The 26,578-nt window shown below is 37.9% G+C and overlaps 1 protein-coding gene across 1 annotated transcript; it reads right to left on the bottom strand.

Annotated features, from left to right (window-relative positions):
- Positions 1 to 799: 799 nt before the first annotated feature.
- LOC133110556 (uncharacterized) lies at positions 800 to 26,366 on the bottom strand. The gene is made up of 14 exons (XM_061220756.1): positions 26,244 to 26,366; positions 23,213 to 23,332; positions 19,860 to 19,979; positions 15,984 to 16,103; positions 12,664 to 12,786; positions 11,582 to 11,664; positions 11,372 to 11,497; positions 8,412 to 8,457; positions 6,713 to 6,846; positions 6,368 to 6,499; positions 6,129 to 6,243; positions 5,207 to 5,341; positions 2,237 to 2,356; positions 800 to 1,281 (listed from the first exon to the last, which is right to left on the bottom strand). The coding sequence occupies exons 1-14, from the start codon at positions 26,314 to 26,316 to the stop codon at positions 1,127 to 1,129; spliced, it is 1,602 nt and encodes a 533-aa protein (XP_061076740.1). The 5' UTR covers positions 26,317 to 26,366; the 3' UTR covers positions 800 to 1,126.
- Between the last annotated feature and the right edge of the window lie 212 nt (positions 26,367 to 26,578).

The following is a 26,578-nucleotide window of genomic DNA, read 5'->3' as shown; positions in this document are numbered from 1 at the left end:
AATGTAATGTAATGTAAATTGATTTTAAAAAAACTACCAGCCCCTTTGCAATTACTGAGCTCACCAGTGCTATCTTTCTTTATGATGTTCCAAGCAGTTGATTTTTGTAAGATTAAGATTTGGCCTATGTCTCTGATTATATTTCCCTATTTCTTAGCGTCATAATGGTGACCAGATTGACCACTGTGCCATGTCACTTGAAAACTTTTATTCGGACCCCATAGGCAATCCAAGAGCACAGTCTAGTGACTAATCATACAACTGAGTTTCTAATTGATACATTTATCAAAAACAAGTAGTTGAACTAATATGGGGAGTCAGGAAAGAGAGAAAATAGGTGGAAGTTTAAATGCTGCAAAAGCATGTCTTTGCAGCAGTGGTCCTCACTCCTGGTATAAAATGTTGTGCAGATTCTAGAAAGCTGCATATGCACAAAAATACAATGGTTATAGGTTACATAACCACAGCCAGGAATAGGCTAATCGTTGCTGCTGAGTAACGTGGATCCGAAATGCAGCAGGTTACATTACCATAGCCAGAAATAAAGAATCATTACTCAAGAGCAACAATATTAGCAGCCTGTGATGAGACTTCAAAATAAGATGTGTAATCGCCAAGCCAACTTTGATTACACTTGTTTATTTTTCATCTTAAAGTGACAGTTTCACAAGTTACAAATGCAGAACACAGGATACATCACAAAATTAGCTGGGAAAGTGGCATATCCATTTATAAATGAGGCCCCTGGATTGAGTATCACAAAAAGAAAAAAAAGCATATAAAATAGGGGTGTCCAATCTTATCTAAAAAGGGCTGGTGTGGCTACAGGTTTTTTTCTTTCACCCAGCACAAAGATATCTGATTCTACTTAAGACCATGATTAGTCAATTTAATTTGTATTTATTTATTTTTAACAAAACAAAACCTGAGTTTAGTAGTATGTCCTGGGTAGTAAGTAATCGCACTGACTTAATGGCAATTACTTTATCAACTTGTCAATCCCTTTCTCAAACTATTATTCAAAGAGGCTGTCATGACCTCTTGATGGTGGAGGACTGTACCATGCAAGAAAACAAGGGGAGAAACTGGTGGCCCCAGCAATAGTGTATAATTTTTTGACTGCACGTTAGTCCAGGCTTTGGGCTGAAGGGGCTTGTTCTGAGCTGGGGGAAGTGGGTGAGACCATACTGAGCAGCTCGCTGGTCCGTTCTGTCTGTGTCCGCACCATGCATAGCTGTTCCTGCACTGCATTCCCTGACACAGCAGCCGCAAAACACCCGTCTGCGAGAGGGCACCACATAACACATTAGACAGTTTATTACAAAGGCAATGTGGCTGGATGGGTATTTAAATATTTACCAGATATGTAAACAATAGATCACAGAGGTCTGATGGGAAATGCAGTTCAAAACTAGAAAATCACTTCTGATGATTAGCAGAATGTAAACTCTCCAGGTTAATAACTCATTTGGAATACATTCATTCATTCATTCATTCATTATCCTAACCCGCTTATCCTGAACAGGGTCGCAGGGGGGCTGGAGCCTATCCCAGCATACATTGGGCGAAAGGCAGGAATACACCCTAGACAGGTCGCCAGTCCATCACAGGGCACACACACCATTCACTCACACACTCATACCTACGGGCAATTTAGACTCCCCAATCAGCCTAACCAGCATGTCTTTGGACTGTGGGAGGAAACCGGAGTACCCAGAGGAAACCCACGCAAACACGGGGAGAACATGCAAACTCCACACAGAGAGGCCCTGGCCGACGGGGATTCGAACCCAGAACCTCCTTGCTGTGAGGCGGCAGTGCTACCCACTGCACCATCCATGCTGCCACATCTGGAATAACTTTGTGAAAAGTCCTAGTGCAAAGAAGCCCATCTGCCATATATCCAGGAGAGGACATGCACAGGTTCTCTGAAGCACTTTCAGCCAGTTGCTACTTCATCTCACTGCCACCTGCCAACTGAGCCATGTGGCTGAATGCAGGCAGACTGTGGGCACTCGATTGACTAAGGAGGTACAATTGAACAATGTGAGGATGCACAACCAGAAAACCCTATCAGCTTGGGAGACAATTTTACAATTACACATACGCCTACAGTATTCCCAGCCACAGTTGGCACTGGTGGATGCAGGCTTTGAACAAGTCACTTGTCTCAGCACAACTGGCTCAAGTGGGGTCTACCATTCAGTGGCTAGAGCTTAAATAAGAAAGTACTAACCATTCTTCAGAGTGCTCAGAGTAGCAATGCCAAGCTGCTGGAACCTCACTTCCTGGTTCTTGAGGAACCGCAGTAGATATCCGAGGACAGCGTCAGAGTGGGGACTCAACAAGGGAGCAACTTAATGGAAGACAGAAGCACAAGATCATCAGTGCCATCAGTTTAGAACTGAGCCATGTTCAGCTGATGCTATGGGCCACTTATATAATTTGGCCATGTGTACATACTGACTGTTGACTGGTGTATTTCTTTTCCTAAACGAGCTGTTATTGTCATTGCTCAGAGCAGAGTCACTATTGGCTGGGAATTGCACTTTACCACCAGCTTCCATACTGCTTCATTTCCATTCACACTTAGGGCCATATTTTCCATAATCAACTTTGCATGGCATATTGGAGCAGTCACCTGGCGAGGTGAAGCAAGCAAGCAAGGGGCGCACCCGGAAAGCCACGCACCTCGTCTGGTGACTGCGCCAATGCACCGTGCGAAGTTGAGTCTTAAGTTGAGTCATGGTGCATGGGCAGGTGGAAATGAATTATGGTCACTATGTTATCAGTGAGTGTGGTGCACCTTCATTCATTCAGATTCGATCAAATTAAGTCTTTCCATTGCCATTAAGATCCAGCAAAAAGTTTTTTTGCGGTAGGTACAGACTGCCGTTGATTTTATTTCTTTTTTTACAAAAATGAATCTCATGAATAAGAGAAATCCGTATTTGTAACTTCTGTCAGAATTTCAATAAAACATTGCCTAAATGTTTATTATGGGCTAGTTTGTTTTTCATTTTTCCCTTTTTTTCCAGTTCAATTCTCTTAACTATGAAATAGACTGCTCAGTGTTGTTGGTAGTAACCACATCATGGTAGGTGTAATGATCATTGCTAGTTTAAAACAAACGGTAATTATGTCTTCGCATTGATATTACATGTACTACATATTATTTAGTATGCCAAGAGATTGTTAATTGCCATTAACAGAAATAATCAGATGAATTGTTGAACAGAGTTTACAATTGCATTCTATCCGTCATTTGTTCCAGTAAGCGCTACTGTAGCTATACACTGAATACATTTCGGGTTGAGATAAAAAGATGAACACGAGACAAGAATTTCAGCTTTTATCTCCTGGTTTTAACACCTAGATGCGTTAAACTATTTAGAACATAGCACCATTGGTATCAGACCACCCAATTTTTAGGTGAGCAAAGTATTAGAACAGAGAGTATTTAAGTAAATGAAAGTAAATAACACTTAATGTTTGGTAGCATATCCCTTGCTTGCAATAACTGCATCAAGCCTGGGACTCACTGGCATCACCAAACTGTCACATTCTTCTTTGGTGATACATTTCCAGGCTTTTACTGCAGCCTCTTTCAGTTGTGTGTTTTTTTGGGGGGGGTTCCCTTCAATCACCTCTTCAGGAGGAGAAATACATACATGAAATACATGCTCAATTTGGTCAATCTTGGTCTCATCAGGCCATAAAACTTTGTTCCAGAAATTTTGTGGCCCATCTCTGTACTTCTTTGAAAATTATAATCTCTCCTTCTGATTCTTACGACTGATGAGTGGTTTGCAGCTTGTGGTATAGCAATATATTTGCTTCAATCTAGAAACCAAAAGTTGAATATGATCAATTGATTTGGAATAGCAATTGCTGGTTTCACTGACACTCAGCATACAAACAAAAATGTTATGTTGTGTTCTTTATTGTAAGTGCATGATCTAGCACTCTAGCCTTTGGCTGGAGAAATATGGAATGCATTTTTAAAAATTACTTTGGATGCGCCTTGATTCACAGCTCCAGGATGATGTAGCCCTTACGTGCAGATCTGGCATTAGATTTCCCAATCCCAACTCAATCTTTAACCATTATAGCCTACAATATAATGCTAAGCTGATGAACATCTTTGAACATCTTGAACATCACTATTTGTGAAATGAATCGGACATAACAAAGTTATAAATATTTCTAGGTTTCTGTATCTTTACATGGTTTTGGAGGAGTACGTGGACTGTTCTTGAAAAATATGGTGGTTATGTGATCAACAAGTAGTTACCGGTCCAAATTAACCTCCAACATGTCTCCCACCCCTGGATATTATTATGTGCATATACATATCTGAAAGCTGTGAAATTCCTAAGGAAAAGCTTTTTTTTTCACATTGAAATGTCACTATTTTCCAGCTCTATTTTCAATAACTTAGTAAAAGCCCATTTTATTTGTTATATGCACCATTATTATATATGGTACCTTATGAGAGCATAAACAGCTATGAGAAAGGAATGCACTGCCTCCTTTATAAACATGATTTAAATCATCTCTGCTGCAAGCAAAAGATAGACTCCACAATGAGCTTGCGATTATATATAAACAACCCCAAGACACAGAAGCACCTCCCGTAACTCATTTTGAAGCTGAGAGTCATGTTTAATTTGCGCTCCTGCTAGAATGACTTCAGAGACCCTCCCTAAAGTATGTAAAGGGTGATTTAGTGAAACATTTTGTGTAAGCTCAGAATGTAGCCACCATTCCAAATAAATGGACCTATTTTGATTATTTTACATAATGCCATTTAAGTATATTACAGATTAACCTCTAAAAACGAATTAGTGACTTATTCAGGGATTTCCGGTACTGTCTAGAAAGTTATACGATTTTCTCAGGTAAAGGCATGAGACAAGAATAAATGAAGAAACTATTGGAAAAAATAAGTTTGTTGTACTTTAGGGGGTAAACCACCAGGGGATCCAGAGGCTGCCTTTGTTTTATTGCCCTGAGCTAAAGGGAGAAGAGAGAAGGGAACAAACCTAGTTAGCTTCAGAAGAATCTCAGTAGGAGTTTCAATGACCCAAAAAACATGCCCGTTTATATCATGCCTATTTTATCTGAATTCAAATACAAATAATTTTGCGGTCTCTACAAACACGCACACAGATACAAAGTGGCGTCTCTGAACACCCCTACTTACCAGTCATTCCCAGCTCGCCAATGACAGAGGCAGCATGAAAGGACAGCTCTAGATTTTCTGCCTGGCTGGCATACGTCACAAGATGCGAGATGTGTTCAGCAGTCATTTGTTCAGCAATGTGTGGCTTTAGCGATACTAAATTGGGGGCAAGAGAAGCACAGCAAACCTTAGTCAATTTAAATGGCAGAGGAATATTACCATCACATACCAATCCAATCCAATTATCCTAATTTTTCAATGTCACTGTTTTTCCCCATTAATATATGCACTTTTTTTGGTCATGAGTTGCAAACACCAGGAAATAATGCTGTTGCAATTTCAACAAAAATATGGCTTTTATGAAATTAATTATAAATTGATTGCACTTATATTATAAATGCAATTATAAACAAAATGCACATAGCTGCTGCAAGGAACAAACAGACTGAGTAAAATGCATAGATAACATGCATTTAATCACAGAAAGAAAGCATGCTTTTTGCCTTTAATTTAACAGAATGTTGTTAGAAACAGAGCATGCTCAAATTACACTCCTAAAACAGCAAAACAGGGTTATGTGTAATGGTAAATTTTTGTTTGTTTCGATACAACATGTTGTACATTGTGAGGTTTGAGTCTTGGATGGAGCACCTATTGTCACTGACAATGTTACCGTAACAGGGGAAGTGCTGGGCATCAACACTGTTGATGAGCGGTCAAACATCAGAAATCAACAACTGACAAACAGAGGAATCTTGATTCCAGCACAAAATCTGTGTACATTGTCACACCTTTTCTCTCAGTAGGCCTCAGTATGGTTGACTGTTACCATCAAAATCTGCCGAGAAATCATGACTGACAAAAACAAAATCCATGACACCCAAACCCCCAGCCGTAAAAATAAATAAATAAAGAAATAAATATAAATATTCATGCTTCTTACCCAGACAGGTGAGGTGGTGTAGACAGGACACTACACAAAGCCTGGCATCTTCTGTGGTGCTTGTAAGGTCCAGAGCCTTCAACAGCCTGGTCAAACATTGGCTGTCCATCACAGCCTAGAATACAAGGTTCCATGTTTATTCTACCATGAGCGTTCCAAAATAAACCAAAATGTGTTTTTTACAAAATTCGCGAATCAACTGGCAGCAAATGGTCCTGAGGGGGTGGTGGTGGCGTTACCTGTTGACCAGTGGGAGTGCTGCTCAGGTTGGTTATGGTAATGGCCCCATGGCTGACGATGGTAGAGCTGGAACTGTGAAGGAGAAGCAGCTTGTCTACAGCCTGCACAAGGCCCTGCTCCACCATTCCGTCCTGAAGCACAGAGCAACAGAGATAAAAGCTAGTTACAATGACTCAAGCTCTGCCTGAATTAGGGTCTGTTGCTCTCATGCCACAGAAAACTACTGGGCCTTAACGTTAATGTTGGCGTTAGGCATCATGTGATCATGTGAGGGTGGGGTCTCTGTGGTGCTGTGACAGATAGTGTCAGGTATTTCAAGGTGTGATGGGGTGGTGGGGTCTTACTCTGTTTGGGGGGTGCTGTGACAGTGCTGAGAGTAGGGTGATGGCCGACTCAGACTTCCCCACAGCAGGAGAATGCAGAACAGCGATCAGTAGGGAGATGCAGCCTAGAGCCATCAGTTCCTCCTGTGTTTGAACTGGAACGTATTATCAATAAAGATGCAATAAATAACACAGGCTATCTATGAATGTTCTCGAACATTGGTTCTCAAAGTAGGTCCTGGAGTACCCTGGGTATGCTGCTTTTTGTTCCAACCACAATTGCAATCAAAGAATTTTAACAAGTGGTTAGTAATTAGGTGCTTTTCCTGTTTAGATCGATTATTTGCCTTATTATACCATAAATAGCTTTGCAATGCCTTGAAGATGAAAATGTCCATGTTCATATGTCAACAATTATATAAAGGTAACAGATAAAAGACTGAGGTTAATCAATTGGCTCCTAATTAAATGTATGTTACGGGCTGGTGTGGGTTTTTTTTTGTTGCATTCATTCCTTTTTTAACTGCAATTTTCAATCACTATGGTAAGAAGATATACAGTTTGAAAGCCTTAAACCTCACGGTTCTATCTGTATACCTATTTGAAGATGTCATTGCTTTAGCGACAACAGTTCCTTATTTTGTAACATGGGTTGCAAAATAAGTGTGGGGGGACCTTGCATTTTGGAAATCCATATACTACAGGAAATAAGGTGTCCTTTTCCCGGCAAGGGTCTCTGGAGGAATTATCATTGCTGTCCGTTTTGCTGTTGCATACTTCTCCAAAAGTACTTGTACATAGGAATGCTCTTATCTACATTTTGTTTAGGTTCTCTGGATGAAGAAGAGCCCACGTACAAGATTCTCTGATAAAGTTCCTAACATAAAAGTTCACCCAAACTGTCTGGTCGTGGTAATGAGATCTGTCAATTAGGTATGATTAACAGACTGTGCCCCCATTTTCCACACATTTTTGTTTGTTACCATAGCTACCTCCATGATACGCTAAAATCTGAGGTCTGCAGCTGTTTTACTTGAATCTGTTTTACTTGAGATTGTATTATTGTGTAATTGTGTTGTACTTTTGTTGCTCCTCCCTTGTCCAGGGCTCCCTTGTAAAAGAGATAACGATCTCAATGGGCTTCATCTGGTTAAATAAAGGAAATTAAATAAAAATAAATAAATAATTGCTAAATAATAAATATGCCTGTAACTAATACATTAGTTAGTAGTTAAATACTAATGAAAAGTTAATTTCAAGCTTAATTAATGTATTCGTCAATTAGTTAATGTTAACAACCACATTAGTTAATGCCGATTCATTAATTCCCGTATTGTAAAGTGTGACGGCAACTTTTATGCAAAATGTATGCATTGTTTTCCATCTATTCCTCATGACATGCATAGCCATTTCTGACATAATGTGGTTTAACTCATTGAACCCAGAGAAAGCCAATTGGCGTCATAAAATACAAATTCAAATAACTTATTTCTAAACATAGGATCATTTTGTTCTTTTTGTTATGTAGCGAGGCTTGTGACTCAAATATATTGAAATGACCAACAGTAAATCAGTAGTACCTGCTGAAACCACAAAGAGCACTAAGAATGCACTCCAATGGAGGGTAGGTTAAAACTTCAGAAACATGCCTCTAAAAACTAGTATTAGGAAAGGCACTTCAGACCATACTCTTGATGAAGGAAGTGAAAGTGAATATTACCATTCACAGAGAGGTTTTTGAGACACAGACAGGTCTGGCAGAAATTCTGGAAGGAAAAAAAAGACATTGCATGTAAGAGAAAATTGGAGGGAGAACACCTGAATTAATTACTTTTGGTCCCCTAAATTGGTATGTATGTATAAAAAGGAATGTAATTCCTACACAGACAACTTGATATGGATTTCAATATCCTCATATTCATCGTTTCATTTCAATTCCAATGTTCTGGAGTACAGAGCCAAAAGAACAGAAATTGTACCAATGTTCAAATACTTACGGACTGTACTGAATAGCCATTATCTGATGCCATCAAGCTATAATTGAGTTATATAAGTACCGAGTAATTATATATACTATTTATATTACAGATATTCTATATGTATTATAGCACTTTTTGTCAATGTGGTTATATGCAGCATATTATTTTTGTTTGTTAATGGTATTAATAGGGCGGCCTGTAGCGTAGTGGTTAAGGTCACAGGACACGCAAGGTCAGTGGTTCTAATCCCGGTGTAGCCACAATAAGATCCGCACAGCCGTTGGGCCCTTGAGCAAGGCCCTTAACCCTGCATTGCTCCAGGGGAGGATTGTCTCCTGCTTAGTCTAATCAACTGTACGTTGCTCTGGATAAGAGCGTCTGCCAAATGCCAATAATGTAATGTAATGTAATAGGTGTTTCTTATTTGCGTTAATGTTAATACTGTTACTTGTATTAACGCTACACTGTTCAATTAATGCCACATAAACCACATAAAAATATGGGCCTTACTTTACTTAGCTAGCTTTTTTTTGTCCAGGATAAATATTTTATTTCCATTTTAAACGTTGTCCTTTCTTTTGACCTAAGGCTTTGTTAATGGAACATTGATAGTATCCTTTCCAGGAGATTGGATACTATGCGCCTGCTAGTGGAACATTTAATGACGTTCGCACAGTGACATATGAATGGCCTTAATAATGATGAAGTCAAATGACTAAGGAATCCAGTTTAACCCCGTAAGTAACATGGCCGGAGTGGGTTTATATGAATTCAATACTGTTTCAGTTCTATTTATCTAAAAATTATATGCTACCATTGTTTTAGCGACAACGGTTCTTTATTTTATGACAAAACAAGCGTGGGGACCTCACCTATGAGAACTTCACAGACGACAGAAATCAGCCTAAAATTTGTATTCTTTTCATGGCAAGGGTCCAGAGAACTAAATCAACAATAGATATTACATTCCAAATGCAGATAAACAATATGAAAAACAAAATAACTGGGTGAAAACTGGTTTAGTCCAAACTCTCCTTTTTAGAAAAAATGGATTCAAAGGGAATCAGTTAAAACTATATATATAAATAAAATATTGAAATTGGCATTTTACTTAATTTAGTTGATCTCAGTCTAAAGGAACTATATTGAGTCATTCCATCACTTGCTGTTTCACTAGAGTATAAAAAAATGAGGTACCAAGCATGCAAAATCCCTTAACCATCAGCAAAAGCCAAAGAACTGTCAATTCAGAAGACACAGATGGTAATTGACCATCACAAGTCGGGTAATGGGTACAAAAAAATAAATAAACGGTTAAACATGCATTTACAGTAGCACTATATAAAATAAAAAAGACTTAAAACATATGGAATGGTTGCAAACTTGTTAGGATGAGTAAGCGCATATGTGGCCTGCGCTATCAAATCAGTCGTATTGACCCCAAAACGTGTTTTGAGTTTTAGAAATTATTCAAAAGAGGAGAATTTAAGCTCATTTAAGTCATCTCTCTACTCCAGAGTTGTATCCTGTTGCATTTTGAGTGCCCCCAATCCACGTTTTTGAGAAAAATGGAAACTCCGGGGCTATACCTTGTTATCGTTTGTATAAAAAAAAGTTTTGTCTGAATATTTACTCTTATTATGATAGATAAGAGACCTCGTATAAGCTCTCTAGGGTTTCTTGTCTCTAACTGCACATTTCTTGACCACTGTTCTTCAAAATTAAGATGAAAGCCTAAAACAATTTTTTATTTTACAAAAGCATCAATTTATGTGAAATAGGCCATCTCGACTTCCGATTCTGATTATGATAGAGCGGGTCACATATTATCCCCACCAACGGCTACAAGTAACCCAAGAATCATGGTTTAAAACTGAAGAGGGGGATATCCCAAGGATATCAATGATACTGAAAAGCTCTGTATGGAGGAATGGTCAAACATCCCTCCAAATGTGCTCTCTAACCTTATCACTAATTAAGTCATCTTTGCCAGGGGTGTTTGCACAAAGAACTAAGCCAGGGGTGCCAATAATTGTGGAACTTTTATGGGGAAATATTTTTTCTATTTAAAAAGTGTAAGACTTTGGTTGATTCCATTGAATCATCAATAAAGCATATAAAAAAAGCATGTCAATAATTGTATTATTTTACAGCATTTTTTGTGCATATCTTTCAATGGTGCCGATAATTCTGGAGCCAGCACTGTATCTCAGAAATTGGTCCAATCAAATCCTGAAAACAATGGCCAAACTTTAAGGCAAATCTGAAAGAAATCCTCCTGCATTCTACATTTTGGACTTGCGCATTATGCATTTTAACCAGCAAATCAAATCAGCACATGTAAATTTGTTCTGAATAGCAATTTCACATCCATTAGCAACTGTAGGTGAAATAACAAGGGTGAAGGCTTTAAAGATGCACACCTCTTTCAGGGGTTTAACTCCATACTCATCAGGCTACCATCCTGAGGCAATTAATTATACCCTTTACTCAAATCATGCTCCTTGAGGGCCAAGAACTGCTGGTTTTCCACCATCCCTTTACATGGGGGCCAAGTGTGAAGACAGTCCTGCCAATTACAGTAGTAGCACTAATTGTTCAGCTAATTTAAAGGAAGGAAGCCAGGGCTGGATTTGGATTTCAGTATCCATGGATTATACCTTCAGGCTATACTCCATGAGAACCACTTTGTGTACTCTACCTTCTCCACTGGAGAGGACAAGAGGGAGAGCAGAGACTTCAAGAGGAAGTGTTCTCCAATTCCCAGCATCCTCAAGTGATGCTCCTGCAAGGCAGCCATGTTCCTCAGGGTGGAGCAGCTGTAGAACTGAAGGTTGACAAAGGTCAAGGGTCAGTGCACTCTGCTGCTGAATTACTCTCAATAAAATAGACTGGCCTTTTTTTCATTTACCTGGACCTCCAAGTCTGTTGACTGCAGCAAAAGTGTGAGGACAGGAAGAGCTCCCTCTTCACACAAAGCTCCCGCCACTTTCTCTGAGATGAGTGAGAAAGACCACTGATAATAAGTATGCACAATAAATGGTAATGGATACTGATGAGTCCTCTTAGATGGTAAGCTTTTATCAGATAACTAGTCTGATCTTCACAAGTATAGACAAACACAATGTGCTTAAGCTAATAGCACACAAACAATTATTGTCTTTCATGCCTTTCGTGTTTATTGAACAGACCCATTCAACATTCACAGTGCTGGTGGAAAATGTAAGTGAACCCGTGGATTTAATAACTGGTCGAACCTCCTTTGGCAGAAATTAGCTCAAACTGTGGATCAGACCTGCACAGTGTTCAGGACAAATTCTCAACCATTCTTCCTCACAGAACTGCATCTATAGACAATTTGTCTAACCATGAATATCTAAAGTCTTTGAGATTACTTTGTAACCCTTCCAGCTTTATGCAAATTAACAATTCTTGATCATAGGTCTTCCGAGATCTCGTTTTTGTGAGGCATTTTTCACATCAGCAGATGCTTCACGCAAATAGCAAACTCAAAATGTTTGAGTGTTTTTTAAAAGTCAAAGTAGCTCTAACCCACACCACCAATTTAATTTCATTGATTCCAGGTTTCCAACTACTGACTCCTACTAGCTTTTGTAGAAGTCATTAGCCCAGGGGTTCACATACTTTTTCAAACCTACACTGAATGTTTGAACAATGTATTCAATATGGACAAGAACAATACAATGATTGTGTATGATTATTTTGCATTTTTGTGGTTTGATTTATAAATCACATCCTTAATCCCAAGGCTAGTGTCACCAATCTGTTTCTACTGAGTCAAATGGAATACTGCCCTCTATTGGCCCACCAATACAACTTTAAACAACAACCTAGCCATTTGTCCTTCAATCTCACACCCTATATAGTGTCAAAGCAGTATTTGACTAAATGTTCTCATTTTCTGTGTGTACCATTCTGGAAAATGAATGTTGTTGCAGAGCCAATATCATGGAGATTTTCTTTGAAACATACCTGACCTGGTGAGGTTCAGAAGGGCCCCGACAGCATTCCGTTGAATTCTGGGGTCAGAAGAAACGGCCAGAACCAGGATATGCAGCACCCCATCAGCAGCCACAATGGCTTCCCTGTTGGCATCTGAAACGTACAGAGGTCAGTGCCGATACAAAGCCGAATGGGATTATGCATGAGAAACGCCAACTGCGCCCTCACCAGCTTTACTCAGTCTATAAAATATGTTATATCATAAATGGGTGTATAATTATGGAGGAGTTTCAGTGACTTCATTAAATGCAATCGCAACAGCGACGCACAGTGAAACATAATACACATTTGCTTTTACATAATGATGCGCAGTATTCACTCATTCACAATAGTGAAATGTAATGAATATGAGATTCCAATGAGATTGCACTGCTGCCACACAATAGGCTGATTAGATAATCGCATGAAAAAGTAGATGTGCAGGTGTTCCTGATAAAGTCATATATATCATTATTATATGCAGCCTTTTTGATTATATGCTCCATTTTTATTAAGGGTGCAAATAATTCTGGAACCCACTGTATATACTTTTATTTTGATACATTAACTTTAATACATATACATTAACAAGTAATATAATTATTTCTGAAAAGCACAGGTGCCAAAATGATTGGCACCCCTAACAATTATTGTAAATGAAATCAAATAAAGTGAAAGTGAGGGGTATCCCAAGGATATCAATGATTCTCATAAATTATAGGGAATAACTCACGTCTGCCATATTTGCCAGGGGTGTTTGCACAAAGTATTAAACCAAGTGCGGCAATAATTGTGGACCCTATTTTTTGGGGAGATATGTTTTTTATTTGAAAAATGTAAGACTGGTTGATTCCATGAATCATTAATAAAGCACACTACTTTATGCATGTTGGAAAATAAAGCTTATGTCAATAACATTATTATGTTTTAGTTTGCAGTACTTTTTATGCATATACTTTGATAAAAGCGATCCTGGCACTTGGTTGTCGTATAAACGCAATGACAAAGATTACTTTTAATTCTGTCACGTTACATGTGGTCCCAGTGCGAAATGCAATGTTATGTATTGCATTTTAATATTTCTGCACTGTAAAAGCAATCACAGGCCACTGTGGTGTAATGATGATAATTGCTTTTAAATCGGTCATGTTCCATGCAGAACTCAGTGGCTACAGAGTGAAATGCAATGGTGTTTATTGCATTATCCTCACAAAAACAGTGCACATACACCCCATATTGCATTTTATTATTAATGTTTTTGACAGAACATGCAATGCAATATGCATTTTGTTTTTAAATATGTTAATGAATAAGTATCATTATGTTAAAGAAAACGCAGTATGTGCATTATATTTCAATATGTGTCGCTGTAGCGATTGCATTTAATGAAGTCACTGAAAATCTTTCATATTTCATTACTATTATACTGCATTATGTTATATTACAATCCCTGTCAGGTGAAATGTTTTTCCCTAAAGAATGAGAAAAGCAGGAGGGAGCGTGTTCAGCAAGGCACAAATGTAAGGTCTCACATATCCCATGAATGTGCAAATGACATAGATTTCTATATCATGCATTACTTTGTATTTGGACCAGGTGTCTCATTTGAACCAGGTCTCACTCATACAGTGCCATCCATAATGTTTGGGACAAAGACCCATTATGGCTCAGTTTGCCACAATTTTAGATTTGGAATCACACAAACATGTTAAAGGGTACTTTTGTACATTTTGGATTAAATTTTCACATAGAAATTACAGCAGTGTTTATATATAATCCCCCCATTTGAGATCCCCATAATGTTTGGGACAGATGGCTTCACATGTTTAATTGTTCAGGTGTGTTTAATTGCCTCCTTAATGCAGGTACGTATAAGAGAGCTCTCAGCACTTCGTCTTTCCTCCAGTCTTTCAATCACCTTTGGAATCTATTATTGCTGTTTATCAGCGTGAGGACCAACGTTGTGCCAATGGAAGTCAAAGGAGACATAATGAAATAGAAACAAGAATAAAACAGAGACATCGGTCAAATCCTGTCCGACAGATAAGTAACACTCTTCAGGAGTCAGGTGTGGATTTGCTAATGGCCATTGTCCACAGAAGACTTTATGAACAGCAATACAGAGGCTACGCTGCACTGCAAACCACTGGTTAGCTGCAAAAATAGGATAGCCAGGTTACAGTATGCCAAGTGATGGCAAGAGCAAAGTACTGAGGGGAGAAGGAAATGCCAAAGATCCAAAGTGTATGACCTCTGTGAAACACGGTGGTGGAGGTGTTATGGCCGGGGCACGTATGGCTGCCGAAGATACTTGCTCACTTATCTTCATTGATAATATAACTGCTGACTGCTAAAGCAACAAAAGAGTTATTCAAAGCTAACAAGTCAATCACCCTATCTGAAGCCAATTAAGCATGCCTTTCATATGCTGAAGAGAAAACTTAAGACGACCAAACAAGCATGAGCTAAAGATGAATGGAATACAGGCCTGACAGAGCATCACCACAGAAGACACCTGGTGATGCAACTGGTGACTGGTCCATGAATCACAGACTTTGCATGCAAACAAGATGAAACAAAATAATAAAAATGACTACTTTCATTAACATTGCATTGCTGTCTGAAACATTGTGGTGCCCTGAAATGGGGGAACACTGCTGTAATTTCTACATGGTGAACCCAAAATGTATAAAAATGTATTAAAATCTGACAATGTGCAGTTTAACCACATTTTTTTTATTACAAATCTCAAATTGTGGAGTAAAGAGGAAAATAAATAAATGATGGGTTTTTATCCCAACAATGATGGAGGGCACTGTAGTAAAAGATTCCTCCATGTCTGTGGAGCAAACTGGCAAATCAACAGTTAATAATGTAGAACATTTTACATAATTTCTTATACATTATTAGATTGCATGTGGTTCGTACTTTTCTAAAACAAAATATGTGAAGCACTCATCTTTGGCTCAACTTCTAAATACTGACAACAGTCTTCAAACACTGCTTAATGATGTCAAATAATTTATGTCAAATGTACTACATTATTAATTGAATTAATGAAACACCGCTAAAAGGCAGATTATATTATAAAGAACACCACACCCAGAAATGTCCCAAAGACTAACAAATACAGGTAAAGAAGCATGAATTTGACAAAGATTGACTTTGGCAAGATTGTTTGGTACAAGATTGTCCCACTAAATCTTAAAATGGTCAGCTTCGAAGCAAGGCATGGCATGGAAAGCTTGTGTACAGAGACCTCATTGTGCACTTGCATCACCTTAACAACATGTAACTCTTGAGATACAGACCTGAAGTAGCCAGCATAGCCACACATGCGCAGGAGTTGCATTGAACGGTCAAATCTCCAGACTCAAGCAAGTCAAGAATTGGCTCCAGGATCCCCATCTCTACTATCAGTTCTTTGTTAACTGAAAAAAATGTCAGACCAGTGAATATACACAAAGTGAGCACTTTATTAGGTAGACTGGTACACCAGCTTGTTAATGAAAATATTGAATCTGCCAACCACGTGGCAGCAACTAAATGCATAAAAGCATGCAGCAGTTTTTTTTCCAAGCTGTTTTTCAGACCAAATGGGGAAGAAATCTAAGTGACTCTGACAGTGGAATTATTATTGGTGATGGACAGGGTGGTTTGAGTATCTCAGAAACTGCTGATCTTGTGGGATTTTCATGCACAACAGTCCAATGATAATGAGATGACTAAACTTGTCAAAGCTGACAGAAAGATGACAGTAATGCAAATAACCACACATTACAATGGTATGCAGTATTATAGTGGTATGCAGTATTACAAGGGCATCTCTGGACGCACAACAAATCAAATCTCTAAATGAATAGGCTACAGCAGCTGAAGAATCGAATAAATATCGAATAAAGTGCTCAGTGAGTGTATAAGACCACTGGCTGATTGTAAAACTTTAAGTGAAAATGTGCTTTACACAACGGATGACACTGCAGTAAAATATGCTCATGATGAGCAGATTTGCAAGAACAACACATTTATGTCCTGAAGCACAACTGCTTTCAACCACTGAATCAACATTATTATTCTCTAAACTCAAACATCTTGATATGCCAGTTTTGTGAGCCCAAGATAAGCATTGGTGAGAGCTCTGGAATCTGGAAGCACAGTACATTGATGCAAATCCTTGGTGTACCCTGGAGCAAAGTACTTTAAATGCTCCAAAACAATCCAACCATATCAGTGGGTGAAAGAATGCACCAATTGTAAAATGGCTGGTACTGTAAATGTCCCCGGATAATGTGTCTAAAACATTCAACACATTATTCGGGGATACTTTCAACTCTGACATGACCAGGACGCATCAGTAAATTAATTTCCATATTTAAAATATAGCCAACATACATTGGGCCATATTTGAATGTGCGAACCCCAAACACTCGTTTTCCACTCGTTTATGAATTAATCATTTCATTGTACTTTTTTTTAATTGTATTTGAGCAACAGTTCATTCAGTCATTCACTGCTGTGAATGGCTTCATAGCCTGTGTTATGATCTTCCCCGGTATTATTTTGTTTAGTAAAACTTAAGAAATATTTGAAAAACGTGTAGGTATTTCTTAGTTATAGAATAGTTTTAGGAATTAACACTAGCCTACCTCAAAGGCAATGATATTGGAAATTCTGAAAATACGTTGGATGGATTTTCAAACGAATTTCTCTTATTTATGAGATTCGTCAGAAGTCAATAATTCTTTTAGAAATAAATACAAATCAGATCAAGTCTGTACCTGCCGCAAAATAACTTTTTGTGAGAAATGTCTGCCTTATCCTCATCTTCCATTGTATTCATAGAGGCGACGAAAATTGCCAATACAACCTATGTAATATTCAAGGTGCACCACACTCTCTGATAATATAGTGAGCATAATCCAGCCCATTTTCTTTTTTCTTAAATTTTTTCTTTTTTATCCAGCCCATTTTGCACCTGCTCACGCACCACAAATCAACTTTGTACGGCATATTGCCGCAGTCACCTGACGAAGTGCATGGTGTACTGGATGCGGCCCTCGCTTGACTTCGGAAATGGCAAGATTCAGTAGCCACGCCCAGTAAGCCGCGCACCTCGCCAGGTGACTGCGCCAATGTGCCCTGCTAAGTTGATTCCGGAAAATATCGCCCATTATGTTCAAATATGGAAATTAAACTTCAGATTTAAAAATATTTCAGATCAAGAGCATGTATTACATTGGCCAAGTTTTTGTGCACAATGAAAGATACATATCGGAAAACTAGATACTTTTATTGAAATAGATGCATTCTCATGTTTCAATGTTTCGATGTTTCCTTCAATCTCATATTTTCTGGAAAACATAGGTGTCAAAATTATTGGCACTCCAAACAGTTATTATAAATAAATCAAAGTTATTTGGCTATACAATTTACTTTATTTAAATAATCTCAGTCTAAAAAGAACTATATAGTGTCATTCCATCACTTCATTATAGTAGATCCATCAGCATGGGAAAAGCCAAAACAGACAGGACAGATGGTAACTGACTGTCCTTGGCACAAATAAAAATCATTGGAATTACAACTGGAAGACAGTGATATGGTCAGATGAGACCTAAATGTTTTGCAGCCCGCCAGGTCCAGGCACCCAATTTAACAGGACATTTTGGCAGAAAATTGTCAAATCTTTCTCTGCAAGGAAGCTGAGACCTGGGTGTTGGTGGATTTTCCAGCAGGACAATGACTGCAAGCATGTATCAGAAAATCCACACAGAAATGGTTAAATCCCATCAAACCCTGCAGGCTAAACTGAAGTTAACTGAACATAAGTGAAGATCCGAAGGATATCAATGATCTTGAAACATTCTGCATGAAGAAATGGTCAAATATCCCTCCAAATGTGTTCTCTAGCCTTATCATAAATTAGGAAAGGTCATCTTTGCACAAAGTATTAAACCAGAGGTGCCAATAATTGTAAACCTGTTTTTTGGGGAAAATAATTTTTTTATTTGAAAAATGTATGACTTTGAATGATTCCATTGAATCATTAATAAAGCATACTAGCTTATACATTTGCAAACAAAGATTGTCAATAATGCTATTAATTTTTAGTTTACAGTATTTTTTGTGCATATTGTGCCAATAATTCCGGAGCTGACAATACTTACAGAAGTTCCTGGCGATCTGCTGGCATATTCATGGTGAACAAACTAGTTTTCTTTCATGCATCACCTTACAACACACTTTCCACAACCAAACCATATTAGGAATCATTTTACGAAGTAAACAAAACAATAATGATAAAAAAATAAGTTTTTGCATAATTGAAAAATGTATACACATATTAGAGCAAATCTTTTCAACCAAAAAGATACATGCTATGACTATAGATCATCGGCTATTATCAGTTCTAGGACATTCCTAGCAATTACAGTTCAGCGGGAATTAAACTGCTGCAACATGCCAAACTAGAGGGCATGTTGAAACAGTGTCCAAAATGTCTCAAAATGTACTGGAAAAATGCTTTGTTTTAATAAAAAGTAAACGGTTGGTGAATCCAACATTTCATTTCAACGTTTACATTTTTCATCTGATAATTTTCCTGTATGTAAATGGTCTACATTTCATCTATACTAACCACATATGGCAACATTAATATGTAATGAATGTCTGGGAAGAAATGGATAAGAGTGAGTGCTAAATAGGACCAAAAAAGTGCATGGTATACATGGAATATACAAAGTTACATTAAAAGGTATTGTGGCTAATGCATTTATAATAAGCGGGGGCATGTTGGAACACAGCATTCCAACGTGCCAAGGCTGTGCAAGTTGTACTCCTGCACGGCTCCCAGTTTCTGTGTGACGTACTGCCTTAAAACACAAGACAGTGATTTAAATTATGTATATTTGGAGTCTGTGGCATTTCCACATCATCAGTTAATTGAAAAATACTTTGGTGAAAAAACATTACTTGCATGGTACTAAAACACAGATTTGTTTAACTCCTGATGAAGTTTTCAAATTGTCCTGCCACTCACACAAATGCAACTACATAAAATCCCCATGTTTCAACATGCTCTGTGTTAGTTTGTGCCCCGATCTCCCCTATTGAAATCTTGTAATACAACAAACAAAAAGAACAATAATTATTGTTGGTAGAGGTCTTCTGGGTACAATGACTCTCACCATTGTGGTCCACCAGCAAATTAACCAAAGACAGAGATGTTGTCCTCTGCACTACCAGATCAGATGAGCGTAGCAGGGCTGGGTATGGCTCCAAGAACTCAGCGGGCAAAGCAGTTGGCACTGCAACACCAGTAACAAGGAACACATTTGTGAGGAAAGCCATGTGCACTATGTTATACATCTTATACATCCATCCCCTATCCCCATTATTTTATGTAAATGATATGCAGGAACTCACCCCAGGTTTTTTGTTATAAATTTTCATAAAATTGGCTGTTTTACGTTTAACTGCAGGTAGTCAGTCCCTCTCAAAGGGAGGAATCTTCACATACATTATCCCATGTCGTCTAAATAGAACAGGAATCTACAATTGCTTTGTCAGCGGAGCATATATCACTGGGTTGTGGCAATGATGGAATTTTTGATGCCATAATCTTCAAACTGACTGGCATAACCGTTGTGGGGAGGTAATTTAAATTACATGAAATTAATTGAATAGCCTGAACTGCAATGTAATACTGAGAATTACAAACAGGTAGGAGATAACCATATTCTTTTTCTGAATCATGAGCTCCTTGGCCACAAATGTGCAAGATCTAATGGAAATATGCAGAACTACTAAAGATCTATAAAGCAAAATGTAAGCAGTGTACCCTGGTGTCCCTTCGTGTCTCCAAAATTGCTTAATTGTGCATTGCTGTAAATTGTAAAATATGCATTTATTTTACTACAAGTCAACTGGTTTGACTCATGAAACTGCATGATTTCTTATTACTTATCGTTTCAGCAAAAGGTCCAAAAACCTTACCAAATATTGCTTATTTTACAGTATTTTCAGTGCATATTATATAGGGGTCCGAATATGGAGCCCAATTGCAGATCTTAGAACCTATACTACTGAAAATATAGTAATTGCCACTTGAAAAAGAGGTGCGGATCTGTATAGCCTATCACCTAGTAGCTCAGGTACATGACTGGGACCCAGAAGGTTGGTGGTTCAAGCCCCAGTGTAGCCACAATGAGATCAGTGCAGCTATTCAGCCCTTGAGCAAGGCCCTTAACCCCACATTGCTCTGGGGGGATTGGCTCCTGCTTAGTCTAATCAACAATAAGGCGCTTTGGGTAAGTGGCAGCTAAATAAAGGCATGTAATGTCATATGAAAGCAGTTGATTTTTGGTAAAAAAAAAAAAAAACACCCACTTTTTCGCAGTCTCATGTTACCTAGCGATTTTATGAAATCAGAACATGCACCATGTTCTAAGATCCTTTACCAATCAGCTGTAACATTCAATATAAAATGCACATAATATTTATTGGTACAACATTTTTGACATGCAGATGTAGCTAACATTAGCTAGCGTAAATATTTGCCTTGTGTATAACCTACTATGCTAACATTATCCCGTTTAACTGAGAAAGCTATAGCTACCTAGGAAACATGGAATCCAAACTAGCGAACTAAGGAAGATAATGATTAGCTGATAGCTAGCAAATATTTATGTATTAGTTAACCAAGCTACCTGTGGGCTACTGGAAAACAACTGCCAGCATTCCATAAATGGCAGCATTGTATAGTATTTGTGGTTTTCACAATGAATGACACTGATCATTTTTACTGCAATATCCACTGTTGTATGAATTGCTTGCTTTCTCCTAGCTAGCATGGACTTGAAGTGTAAGTTGATTCAGCATAGCTGTTTGCTCTGCCATCTTGTTACAGCTTTCTGCAATTTCATACGCACTGCGTTTTAACAAGGTAAGTCAGTAACCAATAATAGGAAACCCCAATTGTTTTTTTTAATTGTATTTGAGCAACAGTTCATTCAGTCATTCACTGCTGTGAATGGCTTCATAGCCTGTGTTATGATCTTCCCCGGTATTATTTTGTTTAGTAAAACTTAAGAAATATTTGAAAAACGTGTAGGTATTTCTTAGTTATAGAATAGTTTTAGGAATTAACACTAGCCTACCTCAAAGGCAATGATATTGGAAATTCTGAAAATACGTTGGATGGATTTTCAAACGAATTTCTCTTATTTATGAGATTCGTCAGAAGTCAATAATTCTTTTAGAAATAAATACAATAATTATGATTATTGTATTTATATGATAATGATTAGCTGATAGCTAGCAAATATTTATGTATTAGTTAACCAAGCTACCTGTGGGCTACTGGAAAACAACTGCCAGCATTCCATAAATGGCAGCATTGTATAGTATTTGTGGTTTTCACAATGAATGACACTGATCATTTTTACTGCAATATCCACTGTTGTATGAATTGCTTGCTTTCTCCTAGCTAGCATGGACTTGAAGTGTAAGTTGATTCAGCATAGCTGTTTGCTCTGCCATCTTGTTACAGCTTTCTGCAATTTCATACGCACTGCGTTTTAACAAGGTAAGTCAGTAACCAATAATAGGAAACCCCAATTGTTGCTCGGTCACTAATGGTCCAGAAAAAATATGATCATTTTATTATTTACAGCAACTTACAATTTAGCCATTTTGGATAATCATGGAGACACTGATGGGCACCAGGGTACACCTCTTAGATTTTGCCCTTAGATTTTGCTCTGTAGATCTTTAGTAGTTCTGCAAATCACTGTCAGATTTTGCACACTTGTGATCAAGGGGTTTATGATTCAAGAAATGTATAGGTTTACCAGTTTTACATTTGGGACTCTCAGTATGAAATTGCAAAATTTTCTTTTTTGCATTTTCACCTACAGTACTGTGCACGTCTTAGGTACCTGTATAACATTCTGTACAGATAAGATTAAAAAAAAAAAAAAAATTCAATGAAAGGTCCTAAATAAACATATTATACATTTTACATTACATTGAGTAATTTGACAGAACAGTTCAAAATTGAATCAAATCTATATATTTTTTGTGACCACCCTTAAAACTTACTCACTTCTCTGAGATAGCCAACGCTGTCCTGAGACCAAAATGTAGCTTTTTGTGCACACACATAAGTGGTAGGTTTGGTGTTGGAATTAGGACATTTAAGCTGACAAAAATCATATCTGCAGTGAAATATCTTGTGGGGGGAATCTTTGTTATTTTGATGTTTTGGATACATTGGTCATCCTTTATCAATGGAACAATTACCACCGGCAAGTATTAAGATGTTTTAGCCAAACACTGGATTCCCTCTACCAGGCATACATAGATCTTTCACCAAGACAATGATCCGAAACCATCCCTCAAAATTAACCAAGAAATGACCATGAAAACTGACCAGATCTTGACCAGACATGAACCTGACAAAACAATGTATGGTTTGAAATGAAGGTGGTCGTCCACAAGAAAAGAATGTTGATGGTCACCCACCCCCAATCATACTTACAATGTTGACTGAGGTGTAGGAGGTACACAGAAGCAGACTGTTGTAGCTCAGGATTCTCAGACACTGCTAAGGTGTTCAGTGCATGGCGACACTCATTGCCAAGCAGTGCAGATCCACTACCTGACAAAAACAGACCTTAATAACAATACAGCAATACCAACCAAATCTGTTATCCACCCAAAGTAGTCTACACTGAGACTTCTTTCTGGGCCATTCCGTGTCACTTCAAATTAAGTGCACTGCAGCATCTCTTCAATTTCTTATATTTTTTTGTGTGGTGGTAGGCAATGATGAGAAATAGAAATTCTGAAAATGTGCGCTTCATATGCTGCTTTGTTTTTGTGCTGAGCATTATAAAATATAGGGGTGCGTCGCTGAAATTCACACACACATTTTTAAATAGCCATCATTCTATAAACCAAATCCAAATCATTAGGGGAAAAGTCCCCATTAAGCCCATGTGGTCATTAGGCCCGCTTCCATTTTTATATTAAAATTTTTATTTAGAATAATTAAGCGTTTTTAAAAATTCAAATGTTTCATCCAATAAACTACAATGTTGCTCATGTGACATTTTGTTTGGAGCAGTTCAAATATTTCAAACTTTAGTTATGTGTGGGTGCACTGTGTTGTACAACTTGGGAGCCTCCAGAAAGGTGCATTTTATGAATATTTCTGGACAAACTTGAGTGAGTAGTAATATTATTTGTGAAATTAAGTAAAAGTATTGCCATGAAGATACATTTTTGCCAATCATTTCAGTCCAAATTTGTTTGTTCGAAAGATTACTTTTGTTGGCTAGCAGCCATGACAAATGGCAGAAGCTTTATACTTTGTGCTGCTACTTCAACCAATTTTGACAGAAACTTGTGAATGCAGTTTAATAGTATCCTATAGACAGTGTCCTCCAAAAGTATTGAAACAGCAAGGTCAAAATGAGATGACAGATCAGAATTTCAGTTTTTATTTCCTGCTATTAATCTAGTTTTGTTAAACAACTTAGAACATATCACCTTTTGTATCAGACCACCCTATTTTTAGGTGAGCAAAAGTATTGGAACATTTGACTGACAGGTGTTGCTTGTTGCCTAGATGTGTCCTATTAGATTGATTTGGTAAACAATAAATACTTCTGAATGTCTGAAGTTCCGGAACAAAGTTCTGGGACAAAGTTTTATAGACTGATGAGATTAACCTCTCCCAAAGTGTGGAGAATGATCCAAAGCATGCAAGCTCATCTGTGAAACACGGTGGAGGAAATGTCATGGCTTGGGCTTGCATGGCTGCTTGGGGAGTGGGGTCACTTATCTTTTTTGATGATGATGTAACTCATGATGGTAGGAGCAGGATGAATTCAGAAGTCTACAAAAACATTCTGTCAGAAATGCATTCAAACTAATTGGGAGGAACTTCATCATGCAGTGGAAGGTTTTAGACTGGCCAAGTAAATCACCAGACCTTAACCAATTTGAGTATGCATTTTGCCTCCTGAAGAGGAGATTGTTGGGAAAAACACCCAAAAACAAACAAGAATTGAAAGTTGTTGCAGTAAAAGCCTGGAAAAGCATAACAAAAGAAGAATGCAACAGTTTGGTGATGTCAATGGGTTGCAAGCTTGATGCAGTTATTGCAAGAAAGGGATATGCTACCAAATATCAAGTGTTATTTGATTTGTTCATTTACTTAAATACTCCTTGTTTGATTACTTTTGCTCACCTACAAATTGGGTGGTCTAATACAAAGGGTGCTATGTTCTAAGTAATTTAACAAATCTAGATGTAAATACCAGGAAATAAAAGCTGAAATTCTTGTCTTTATAGCTCAACCCCAGATGTATTCAGTGTATTGCAAAAAATTGGCCTTGCTGTTCCAATACTTTTGGAGGGTGCTGTAGCTGACTATCTACGCAATTAGTCAGCTGGTTCAAAAATGTACATTTTGACAGGAATCAATGTGTCAAAATGGGTAATTACACATCAGGTTTTATGGTCACACGTAAAGGGGTGCCCCAGGGTTCGATTCTCGGTCCTATCCTTTTTACTATTCATGTAAATGTGTCAAATGCCCATCTTCATTTTTATGCGGATGACACAGTATTATATACTTGTGTAGCTTTAGTCGATGAGGCCTTGGAAGAGCTTCAACCAGTTTTTAATATCATTCAGGATTACTTGTGCAATTTGAAACTGGTTTTGAATGCAGGTAAGACTAAGTTAATGGTCTTATCTAAAACTAGGACTCATTGTAACTAAAACGAATAACACATTGTAAACCCAACATAATAAAGTATAGAGTTAGTACTGAGGAATTAATTTGGACTGTCCATTTTCATTCACAATTCATGTTGAAAAAACAAAGCATTTTTCTTGTTTTATGCCAGAAAACAACTTGTAATGGCAAAATTTCTGTCAGTAATTGATTATGAAAATGTTATTTACATGCGTGCAAGTAAATCCTGTTTAAACATACTGGACAGTGTTTATCAGGCAGCACTAAGGTTCATGACTGACTTCACTTATTGCACACATCATTGCACCCTGTATCAGAACGCCTGGGAAAGTTTGGGAACCACTGCTCTAGAGCAAAAATGAAGCAGCATTTGAAGCTCACATTTTCAGGATTTCTATTCCTCACAACTGCCGAATACTACACACAAACAATTAAAGAGATGCTGCGGTGCACTTCATTGAGTTGACACGGAATCGGACCGTTCGTTTGTGTATGACAAATTCTCTAGCATAGCATTAGTCTCTGCGTTGTAGACATTTAGGCAACAACTGGTGCATTTCTTTAAACGTAATGTAGCCAAAGTGTTTTTCTGAAAATGTTCTTGAGTTTAGGAACCGCAAAATTCCTTGAGCAATAGTGAACTAGGAATAGATCGACAAAAATGTTTTTTAAAATAAAGTTTACTTTTTGATTGTCAGTTTTTTAAACATTCCGTGTAGGCTACAGGTGTTTTACTAATGTGCAATGAAGTTACGCAGCCTATTGTGTATTAGTGTAACCGGCTCCTGTTCTGCCACCATACCTGAGCCCAGGTGCTGCACCAGTTCCTGTGCTGCCAGCCTTTCGTGCTCCTGAACCACGGGCTTATAAAACATCCTCGGAATTATACGGTTTCTCTTTCTCCTCAAACAGCAACAATGGTTAATGGCTTGGATACAGACTTTGATCTTTTCAAGGACTACTCTGGACACACTTCGCAGATACGTAATTAAGTCCGCCACCAACTGAGCGCATCGTTCACACAGTGGTTTTCCCATATTTAATAATTAGCCGACTTAGACTAATACCACTGTTAACACAATTGTGACATTACTAAACCAGAGATAAACGAGTAGTACAGTAACCTAATGTCATTTT

This window comes from Conger conger, chromosome 1 (assembly GCF_963514075.1).
Source record: "Conger conger chromosome 1, fConCon1.1, whole genome shotgun sequence".
Taxonomy (NCBI): Eukaryota; Metazoa; Chordata; class Actinopteri; order Anguilliformes; family Congridae; genus Conger; species Conger conger.
The sequence above is the reverse complement of the archived record's forward strand: the minus strand, read 5'-3'. Positions and strand labels throughout refer to the sequence as shown.

What these genes read in the sequence shown, in the direction of transcription:
- LOC133110556 (XM_061220756.1), bottom strand. Translation starts at nt 26,316, where the DNA reads ATGTTTTATAAGCCCGTGGTTCAGGAGCACGAAAGGCTGGCAGCACAG. An exon ending in GGCTATGCTGGCTACTTCAG is followed by an intron (nt 12,787 to 15,983) that starts GTCTGTATCTCA and finishes TGTACGTTTCAG; the next exon opens with ATGCCAACAGGGAAGCCATT. An exon ending in TCTGAGCACTCTGAAGAATG is followed by an intron (nt 1,282 to 2,236) that starts GTTAGTACTTTC and finishes GCCCTCTCGCAG; the next exon opens with ACGGGTGTTTTGCGGCTGCT.